Source organism: Phallusia mammillata, chromosome 5 (genome assembly GCF_965637545.1).
Source record: "Phallusia mammillata chromosome 5, kaPhaMamm4.hap1.1, whole genome shotgun sequence".
Taxonomy (NCBI): Eukaryota; Metazoa; Chordata; class Ascidiacea; order Phlebobranchia; family Ascidiidae; genus Phallusia; species Phallusia mammillata.
The window spans coordinates 14,015,492-14,027,168 of NC_137256.1; the positions used below are offsets into that span (position 1 = coordinate 14,015,492).

Below are 11,677 nucleotides of genomic sequence, written 5' to 3' on the forward strand. Positions count from 1 at the left end.
CTTCAGAAGCATACTGTGCAAGAACAAGAAAAAAATCATTTTATTTTTGAATGAACTTTACAAGTCATGTTTCAAGTGAACAAAAAGGGCAGTGGAATACAATTTATTTTACCAATAACTATACACATGTTTGTTTCCTCAAATTAAAATCGGTTGTAATGTGGGTTAAGCAGGACTAAAAAGTTGAACAAGCAAGCGACTGTTTGTACTGATTATAAGTCATCATCTTCATCAGGCAGGGAAACCTGTTTCGCACGATCCAATTCTGCCTCATACTCTTTCATAAGAGATTCATCAACTTTAACTTCTGGGGGCAAAAGTGCTGGCATTTGTACAAACTCAAGATTAGGGTCACCAACTAACTTTCTTGCCATCCACAAAAATGGCTTTTCAAAGTTGTAATTGGATTTGGCTGAAATATCATAGTACTGCAGATTTTTCTTGCGGTGAAAGTTAATGGCTTTAGCTTTGACTTTTCTGTCTTTGATGTCCACCTTTAAAAAAAATTGCACAAATAAAATGTTTTAGTAGTGATTGTCTTAATGTTTCAAATACTGGTGTAGTTTCATCAACTTTTCACAAACTAATTTAAAAAATAATTAGACAAAAACTCAGGGGTGTTCACCTTGTTTCCAACAAGTACGATCGGAATATTTTCACAGACTCTGACCAAGTCCCGGTGCCAGTTGGGAACATTCTTGTATGTGACTCTTGAAGTGACATCAAACATAATTATTGCGCATTCACCCTACAAAACAAAAAGTAACATTGTCCAAGTCAGAACAGTCTACATTTCAACACATTTGGTTACATTTTAAAGTGGTGCAGGTGAATTGACGGGTAAAAACTGACATGCCGATGATACACATTTTCATTAAAACTGAGAAACAAACTTGAAAGAAAAAAGAGCAAAGCACTGTGTCCAGAATGGACCCCTAATACAATAGAAAAGTATTTGCTGCAACATGTACGAATGTTGAAGTCTTATTCCATTTTGACATATTTATAGTACCTGTAGTCAGCGTAGTGTCAAACAAAGCAATAGTCAAAGGTGTAATAGACATTATTAATAAAAATATGACCTATTTTAGGGTGCTTGTATGGTATGTGGTGGGGCTATGGGCAAAACACAGCGCCTTATGACCTGAATTACAATCTATCAATATCACACCCCACTCAGCCACTGTAGACAAATTTTACCACCATGAGTGAGAATGCATTTTGTTACATTCCGGCCATGATCGTCAACAAACAAAGATAATCATGAGAGAAAACAAAGCTCAAAAACTGTTTTAATTTAGTGGTTTTTATTGCTTTCACTAGGAGTAACTGCATTGTGAGCAAACAAAAGTGTTTCATATGTGCATTTCATGTTGGACTGGTTTGTATGTCCCAATGTCAAATGTTATTATACTCGGTATTACTGCATTCTCTTTGCGATATTTACAATCAATCCTGAAGCTTCTACTTGTATGACAAAATGTTTTTTGTTTCTAAAATCGAAACACAATTAAATGCTGACAACATGTTGCAAACAGAGTCACCGATAGGTAACAAACAAACCTCACATACTAATTGTTAAGCATGCCTCTAAATGCCATAGTTACAGGTATGTTGTTGTTAGTGCCCTCTGACTAGACATCAGCTAGTCCTTTGACCTATTTTGTGTTACACATACATTTACTTTTTATAAATGGTCAGAACACAAAATTTTATTGGTTTCAATTACCCCATATAAACAGCAGATTTGGATTCATCCCTACACAAAAACCAAGTGTTGTTTCGCAATTTTATATCATGTCCATATTGAAGAAGCTTTTGACAAATCACAATACATTTGCTTTGACAAATCCACAATACATTTATGCCATAATGCTGTTGTAATCTCCCACTGTGGGATATACTCCACCCCTCACATTGTAATACAACTAACTTTGTCCAGTAACACCCGTGGTTATGCATGGGGCAGGAGCCATTTCGGATCTTACATTTACTCCCATCTCCCCAGTGGGAATTAAGTTAGCAAGGGCAAAATGTGCTTTGATACATATTTGGGACCGTAAATGTGACCACTAGGCTGATATAAACTCAAACTAGAAGGGTGGCTTGGCACATATTGCCCTTGCATATACACTATAAGTGTTGTAAGGTAAAACGCAGTGATCGGCACTGGGCTTAAATAATAATACTATGTAGAGTACAAACTATATAAATTTAGATTCACCCCAGATATTGTTTGAACTATGTCCTATTTAACGTTCCTTTTCAAAGAAACGAAGGAGTAAGTAGTGGCATAACGGGGTAAAACAAAAAATAAATAGCAAATTCTACAAGCTGTCCGGTTTCATTCAATTCGAACATTGTGAAAAGGGTCACCTATTTTAGGAATTAGTTGGTTAAGTTGTGGTGCTACAGGGCAAAACATAACATTTGAGGACTTAGTATGTTTAATAAACTTGGCAAAATTTCATATAATTAGGACGTTTTTTAAAAGTTCATTTATTTTAGGGGGCTAGTTGAGTAAATGTTGGGGCTACAAGGTAAAACACATCAATTGAAACCTACAAATAGCATAGTCCACATATATACTACCCAAATTTTATCCAATCCTGACACTGTTTAAAAAACTGACCCATTTTAGGAGGCTAGTAGGGTAACTAATGGGGTCCGACACACAAACTAAAAAAATAGGAAACCTCCATGACTCAATCAATAGTACTCCAAAATTTCAGCCAAATCTGCCAATGTTTAAAATGTCGACCACTAGAGGTGTTTTGAGCAACAACCGTTAATGTTTCTTACATCATAGGGCTGTTAACAACCCCCTAACTGCCATGGCACAAAAATGTTCACCAAGCAATCCACAAAGTCACAAACGAGTAACATACAACTGCTTGCCCTTGTAACACTATTGAGCAACAGAAATCTTTCGTTTGTGGTGTCAAGTAACATACAAATACGTTTTACACTTTGGGGGCTTGTGGGGTAAATGTACTAACTATAAATGGCATACTTTACAAACTATCCAAATTTCAGCCAATTCTGACATTGTTTACAAACTCACCCATTTTAGGGGGCTAGCGGGGAAAATACTAGGGTTATTTGGACAAACAAAGTGGGACGCACATCTACATAACTTTATCTACCATCTGTATACGTTTCAGCCACATCCATCAAACATTTGATAGAAAAACGAGTCGGACAAACTTTGGGAAGAAAAATACCCATTTTAGGGGGCTAGCGGGGTAAATACTGGGGTTATCAACAAAATCAAAGTGGGGTGCACATCTACATAACTATATCTACCATATGTGTAAATTCCATCCAAATCCATCAAACATTTGATGGAAAAACGAGTCGGACAAACTTTGGGAAGAAAATAACCCATTTTAGGGGGCTAGCGGGGTAAATACTGGGGTTATCAACAAAAACAAAGTGGGATGCACATCTACATAACTATATCTACCATCTGTGTAAATTTCAGCCAAATCCATCAAACATTTGATGGAAAAAACGAGTCGGACAAACTTTGGGAAGAAAAAACAAACAAACAATTTGAGTAAAATCAATATGTGTCCCCTTCAGGGAAGGGGACCCATAATAACACCACACCAACAGCTGTATATCACATTAAGGGTTGTATTTCTGACCTAAACAACTGGTAAAGTTAACAACTTATTTGCGGCTAAAGGGGTGAAAAAAATGGCTAAATTGAACTAAAAGTCACAAAATGATTTAAAACATCAAACTCATGGATCATACTTTTGTGAGTATTACTGTACGTCAACCGCTGGGTCAGCTAGGGTCAGCTAGGGTCAAACTTTTGAAGAATCAACTTGGGATAACCAACTAACATGTGTGTAAATTAAAAAAAGTTTGAAGCACTCTTTCTTGACCAATCGGTTAAAACAATCCAGCATGCGACAGTGTCCCATTAAGAAGGGGTTCCAAAATTGAGAAAATGGTGCAATGCAAAAAAACGTTCTTATTGTGTCGCAATATGTTTATTTTCTGTGAAACCGCTTGTTGTGCAGTAGTCAGATGGCATTGATGACCTTTTACCTCGATTTTGGTTGCACACAAAGTTTTGCCTGACGTGTACAAAACACAAAGGTTGTACAATATGCAACCTTGTTTTACAATAAAAAAAACACACATAGGCTTACTATTAGGGATGTTCAAAGTAAAAATATCGACACCCGGTCATTGTACCAGTTGCAAAAGATGGCAAGTGACTCGTCGCCGCCTAATCAGCGCTCTACAACGCCTTAACACAGTGGTTCTCAAACTTTTCCGGGTAGCGTACCACCTGACAACTTTTTGTATTGCTGCGTACCACCTAAAGTCCTAAACCCTGTTTGAATGGATAGATCAAGAAACAGGCCCATTTTCTCGAACTTGCCAACTTATTTAGCAGTTTCAAAAGAATGTCGAAAACACGAGTTTCGCCCAAACCAGGGCTGATCAGTTGAGTCTGTTGAGTTGCAATTTAGATTGGACTTAAATTAGGTATCGAAGAAAGTTACTCGCGTACCACCTGAAAAGATCCGGCGTACCACTAGTGGTACGTGTATCACAGTTTGAGAACCACTGCCTTAACGCCAAGTCACGAGTCGCTACAACAACAGCATACCGATGGTTGTGCATTGGAAGCATACGATTAGCGCACTTGTTACGCATCTGATCACGTCATTACGTTTATGCCATTAAACAACGCACCGGCGACTTTTTGCAACATCTTACCAGATTCTAATTGTTTTCCGACTTTGGCAACAAAAAAACGTTTAACGGTCATGGCGTTAGGCAGCGATTTAAAGTATGGGATTGTCTGTTAATATCACAATAACAGTGAAGGAACCCCAAACATACGACGATTTGGTCAAACATAAAAATGTAGTGAGTAAACGCTGCAAAGTTCACGTTTTGTGTTGCAAAATCGCAGGTAGTTTAATTGGGATTTGAAAATGTATCACCCAATGTCCCAACTTTGTTTGCTAGGGTGCCTGTTTTTGCAGTTGTTTTAGGTTACCAAATGTTATATATTTGTACACGAGGGAGTCTATGTCAGTTCTCTGCCACCAGACAAATCAAAGTACCACAGCATGCTTACAACAGAGTTACTTCTACTGAAGGCACTAAAAATCACTGAATAAAATTGTTATAATTATTTTTTAACCTTATGCTAATTTTTCTGGCTTTGTGGATTTCGGGGCATTTAGTTTCAATGCAGTTTGCAAAGTTTTTTCCCGTGTTTTTTTTGTTTTGGTTGGTTCTTTTTTACATTATAAATGAAAAATATGTTTTATAATGTATTAAACTAGTCTACTTTAGATGTTGTCAAGATTAATGATTGTACAGTCAAAAATAATTTAAGAATTGGATTCGATATTCTAGATTTGAAACAATTGTTCTAGAATACCCAGTTATTCTACTTTGAACATCCCTACTTACTATCGTTGGAAAAATACAACAACAAACTATTATATGTAGTGACAGAGAACCACGACCAACAATAAGTGATGTCTGCCACCACAGTGAGATACAAGGGACAAAAACATTAACAGCTCTATTTCAGCACATATTTGGGACTATAAGGGTAACCATCAGGCCGATCAGGCTAAATTTTCATGCAACAACCTAATCTTGGTTTGGGACATAAAAAGTTGATCCCAGCAATATGACATGCTGTTTATAGTAGATCACATCAAACATAGCCTAATATTGTCAGCATAGGCGTAGAATTTTGAAAAATACCGGGGGTGCGACTTTTGATCTTCGGCGCCAATACGTATATCACGTGCAGGATATCTACCTATAATAGGATACTTAGGCAGTATGGGACCAAATACCGATACCTCAACATTATTTTGCAAATAGTCACTTAACACAATTTAATCATGTGGTTGCGACATTTGCTGTGCGTCTGATAACATATGTAGGCTAGGAAAGGACAATTTGCCGAATCAGCAATTTTAACAACGATTTAGTTTTAAAGTAATTTGTTACGGCGGGAAATAACAGTAGAGGCAATTTACGTTCAAATATAGCTGGCCACTACACGGAGGTCACCTTGGTTTAGTTTAGGTCGTTGCAGTGCTTTGAAAACAGACTTTAAAGACGGCTTAGGAATCGTTAATGGAGACCAACACAACAACATATAAGTGGCTATATGCAACTTGCATTGTTTAATGTCGGTTCAAGGAATTCATAATATTTGATTGCAGATAGTTATTGCGCCGAATAATAATAAAACGTTAGTCTGTATGTCATGTTTATGTTACAATAAAATCCCGTTTATTTCGAAACAATGCAATTGTTGCGTTACAACCGATGTCTGTTCAATCAATAACATGACTACAAACGCATTTGTATTTGGCTGGAAACACGTTTTAAAACCGACGTAACTGGAACAAAATGCGATATTGACGTTATACAAAGGTCAAAGCCGGGGGTGCGCGGCACCCCCGTGCTCTACGCCAGTGATTGTCAGTTGATAAACATTTATAGATAACTATGCAAAAAGGAGAATACCTGTATGTAATAACCATCTCGAAGACCTCCAAATTTTTCTTGTCCAGCAGTATCCCAAACATTAAAACGAATAGGTCCTCTGTTTGTGCAAAACTCAACAGGGTGCACCTCAACACCCAATGTAGCCACATATTTCTTTTCAAATTCTCCAGTGAGATGCCTTTTTACAAAGGTAGTTTTTCCTAAATTTTGAAGGACAAGAAAAATTAACTCCTACAGTTAAAAATTCAAAATAAAATGTAAACATACCCACGCCGCCATCTCCCACCAGAACTAATTTAAAGCATGCAACCCCATTTTGACTAATAGGTCCTTGTGTTTGTTGAAGTGCCATTTTGTTGCTATCCTAATGTTGTAATAAATTGAAAGTCAGATATATTTGCCAAACATTAATACCTATAATAGAAAATATTTAAATTTTGAAACAATTTGTTTCATAAACATTACAAAATATAGGATAAAAACATCAAGGTAGTATATTGAAATGTCATTTGTTACATTTTTTAATTTGTTTTAGTATGCTAGTAAGTTGGTTCATATCAGAGTTGCTGTTTAACATCTTAATGTGATTTAACAACTCTAAAAGTCTGTGCTCAATTTTATCAACATCCTGAAGCTTGTTTTGTAGAAGTGTGTGCACTTGTCTTGCTTTTTTGATCTGAAAGTTTAAGTCCTGTATCTTGCTTTCTTGGTCTGTAATAATATCAGCATGCTTTGATGTGACCGGATTCGTAACTTTTTCAAATTTTCGTCGAAGGATGGAATCCTGAACCATGGCATGTAATGGAATGTTCAAAACTACATGGTTTAAGTAGTTTGCTAGTATTTCTGATGGCAAGTCAAGAGATGAGTAAAAGAGCTCAACAAATTGTAGAACTCCAGTTTGTATTTGCTCTGGTGATGTTAATTCATCCTCAAAATACTCATGGAGATAAGCCCTTGTCGCTGGAATAAGAGCAATAAAGTTTTGAACACACAGGTTAAAAACCATATCAGTCATTTGTTCTGCGCATGTTCCAAAATATTGAATAGCATGAAGATTTTCATCCATAGCAACTGTCAGCTCTTTTTGGTTTTTACAGTCTGCCATTGTTTTCATGTTTAACTGTAATAGAACAAAATTCAAAACATTTCATGTTATAAAATGTTACAAGAAAAACAATGTTATTCAAAGTTTCCAGCAGTACAATATCTAGTTTGATAAAAAAAGATCGGTATAAAAATATAACCGCCTATAATATCATCTCAATCTCAGGTTTCAAAAACCTAGATTTAAAGTTTAAACTATGTGCTTGGTAATAGTAACCTTTGTCCGATAAACAAGACGCAGCTGAAAAGTTATTTCAAACTAACCGCCCATGGAGAGCGAATCTGACATGGAAACGAAACCTAATTGAATAATTTTCTCTAGAAACTCTACATATACCAAGGGTACTGCAAAATGTACAAAAAAATCATTATAGCCCCGCGCGTAACAAAAACCGCATTGCGAAATTGTTTGTCACGTGGTGGTGGCCTGGAGGGGCAAATGGTGGTCGTTGATTTCTTCCCGCCTTTTATTCCAAAAAGGGACAAGCAACTTATTATCGTTGTTTCACCGGTTATAAATTCATCTACGAGGAAGTGGAGATTATTTTTAAACAATACTCCAAGGTGACCTTTGGTCAAAATAAAATTTGAACGTTTGTGTAAAATCGGATTAAAAAACGTGTTCATGTGTAATAAACAGCAAAAACAAAAAAATGTCGGATTTAACGCACTGTGGCCAGTTTGTCACAAACCAAGTGCTCGGTTTTACAGTTATCTGTAAAAAAAATGTCTGGTGGATGATTAAAACTTCTTTTTTGATGCGCAAGTGGTACGCTATCAAAGAAAGGTTGGGAACCACTAGGATTTAATGCAGGGGCGGGCAACTTCTCCAGTCGGCGGGCCTGATATGGGAAAATGAAGTACTTGGCGGGCCGAATTCCTGAATCGATACATTAATCGCGTATTTATCCAGTGATTTAAAACGGATTCTTGACCACCTAAACCAGGGTTTGCCAACCCGCGGCTCCGGAGCCGCATGCGGCTCTTTGGTCCCTCCATATCGGCTCAGGTTTTGAAATTACCGAATGTTTGAAACATTTGATTTTAAAATCTGTGACGGTTTTGCCGGACACACCGCGCTTCTAAAAAGAAGCAAGCTGGCGGCGCGCAAGTTCTTAAATACTGTTTTGGTTTGCAGTGTGTGTGCCCGCGCAACAACACCTGTTTGAAATTGTTATGACACAAACGTGTTAAACAAAGAAATAAAAATTAGCGTCTGAAGAAAACAGAACATTTAACGCTACATGGGGAGATTAATTTGCTTTCACTGCTGATAAGGCTGGTTTACCAATGTGCCCAATAATATGCAATTAAAAAACGCTTATGAAGTTGCATTTCATTTCATAACGACTTTGTGGCTCCTAGGGTTTAATTTACTATGGTTCGAATGGCTCTTTGAGTGGTAAAGGTTGGCGACCCCTGACCTAAACCAAATACAATTAAGAACGTCACAATTACAATACAGTCCAAACAATCTAACTGATATAACATAAACTTATTCACCACAGCAAATTTAATGCATACACCACAGACTTAGGTACTGCTGAAACACTAACTAGGGTACATATTTTTGGACCTCGTGCCCCCCTTCAAGTATCCCTGTAGGACCTGTGGCCCCCTTAAAAAATGCAAATGGCAATCTCATGTTGGAATTCGGTACTAATACATAAAATCTAAATGTAGGGTAGGTAGGGTAAGCTAAAGATGACATCAGTGACCTACAATTATGGCGGAGTGGTTGGTGCAATCCCCCTTGTGTTCACAAGGTTGTTAGTTTTAATACTACGTCGGCCGCTGGTGTTTCCCAGTGATTTAACGGTCTTGCAACTCAACGGCGGAAATTGAAACAATCAAACAAACAACAAGTGGGTCCCGAATGTCGTCGGCCTAAACTTCCTAAAGCTAATTAAATGTGATCATGGAATATGATTTGAAATTTAGTGCGTAGTGTATTATAACAATAAGGATAAGATTTGGAGGAAATACTAAAATCTTTTGTGGCATCACAATAAAATGGGAAGCTATTTTGTTTAGATTGCCGCTGGGGTCATATCCAGTGGTGGGATTCCATTTTTTGTCGGCCGGTTCTATCACAAAAGTCATATTTTTCAGCCGGTTCTGTTACAAAAATTCCATTGACCGTAACCAGTAATGTTAACCGGTTCGCTGATCTCTAGGGCAATTATTTTTTGACTTGACAGATTGTCAAAATTGTTTACAAACTGCATTGTCGTGGTGTTGTACAGGTTGCACTGTCAGTGAACTTTTCATTTTACACCTTGTAGCCTACTTTATACTGTTGTAAATGGCCCATTGTCTACTTATTGTGAATCATAAAACCATTGTGAAATAATTTAGGTTGATATGGTGTGATGCTCAACACCTCAAAACGCTTAAAATTTTTGTAGGTCCCCAGTCATTTTACGGCAGCTGTAGGTTAGGTGCAGCTCTTGATTTTTTCATACGTCAAAATTTTGTCAAAAAATTTCAGAATTTTCGATTTGTAGGTCAAATTTTTTATATTGCTAAAAAATATAATTGCCCTACTGATCTCATAACATTTTGTGAGAACGTGCAAACGTGCATGAAAAAGCACCATGTCGGATAGCAGAACAGGGGTCAGGGAGGTATAGGGCAGTGGTTCTCAACCTTTCGTGGGCCGTGGCTGCCTAAACTTAACTTTTTGGCTTCGTGCCCCCCTTTATGTAACCCTGTATAAGACCTGTGCCCCCCTTAAAAAGTACAAACAGGTCAAATAATGTAAACAAAAATCCGTAATCGTGAAAAACCTCAATATAGAGTATAGACAAATAGTATGTGAAATAATCGATTAAATTAGGAAATAAAGTTATTTGCAACACGCATTAATTATGCATTCAAAAAATGGCATTTAGTGTGTGTTTCTAGTAAACCTACTCCCGTGACCTACCGGAGCACAGCTCGTGCCCCCCGGGGGTGGTTGAGAACCACTGGTATGGGGAGTTAGAAAGGTGTGCTCCCCAGAACTATTTCAGTGTTTAAGTTTTGTTTGGGACGGCACCTTATTTCTGTTCGATGCCATAAAAGTTCTGTTTCTGTCTTTTTCACGCTTGACTTCATCTAGTTTGGAAATTACAGATTGGTATCGTTCCTAACCCTAGGTTTTCGTAATTTCGAGATATCGCCATTGTGTGATTATTTCGTGGCCGTGCTGGTCTTAAATACGCGATCTAGTACCCAAATTACTCATGTGTAGCCTACTATAAAAATCATGAAATTTATTTTAATAAAAAGAATAATCTATGCAATGAACAAACTTTATGTAAACTATTCAGTATTCACGTTACTTGTTTTATTTCAGGACTACAAAAATTAAAAATACACCATCTATAATGACCTACACCAGTGGTTCTCAAACTCGGTTTTTTGGGCCACATGCGGCTCCCAACTACTTATTTTGCGGCTCGCACCAGACCTCAGAAAACCACCAAAGATTGCTATTTTAGCTTTCAAAGTAATAATGTTTAGTGATTTTCTGAAGGTTTCGTTTTTTTGCGGCTCCCTGCACACTTAAAAAATACCATTTGGCCCCGACAATAAAAAAGTTTTAGAACCACTGATCTACACTGAAATAATCAGGCCACAAACATTACGTTAAAATTCTAGAATAGTTCGTTGGAACAGAATGCGGCATTCACATGAAGTCTGGACATTCCATATTACATAGCCGTAAATTGCGCATTGGAAAGTAACCAGTTAGTTTTGTCATTAAGACAAGGTATCATGTCAAGCCAAGGAAAGCAGTGATTGCATGTGTAAAGTATAGGCGATGTATATTTTTAATTGATTCACTTTTTTGTTGCTTGGTTTGTGATGTCGTCACAGCGCCTTTATTACGTATGACTTGTGCAGTTTGTGTATTCGGGTACATACGAATTACGAAGTTCATTGTTATAAAACAGGAAACAGAAAACAGGGGCGCCTTACCGCGTCACAATTTCACTTTTTTGTGAAACTAAACACCATGAACAGTATTATTAGCTCAGTAACTTGCAAGATTAGTTTGGTATAGACTAAT

The 11,677-nt window shown here is 37.2% G+C and overlaps 2 protein-coding genes across 2 annotated transcripts; both read right to left on the minus strand.

The window, feature by feature from the left end:
- Positions 1 to 22: 22 nt before the first annotated feature.
- LOC145228796 (GTP-binding nuclear protein ran-1-like) lies at positions 23 to 6,865 on the minus strand. Its single transcript, XM_080093981.1, has 4 exons — positions 6,781 to 6,865; positions 6,532 to 6,713; positions 626 to 748; positions 23 to 494 (listed from the first exon to the last, which is right to left on the minus strand). The coding sequence occupies exons 1-4, from the start codon at positions 6,863 to 6,865 to the stop codon at positions 213 to 215; spliced, it is 672 nt and encodes a 223-aa protein (XP_079950107.1). The 3' UTR covers positions 23 to 212.
- LOC145228797 (uncharacterized) lies at positions 6,780 to 7,720 on the minus strand. The gene has a single exon (XM_080093982.1). The coding sequence runs from the start codon at positions 7,628 to 7,630 to the stop codon at positions 7,019 to 7,021; it is 612 nt and encodes a 203-aa protein (XP_079950108.1). The 5' UTR covers positions 7,631 to 7,720; the 3' UTR covers positions 6,780 to 7,018.
- Positions 7,721 to 11,677: the final 3,957 nt, after the last annotated feature.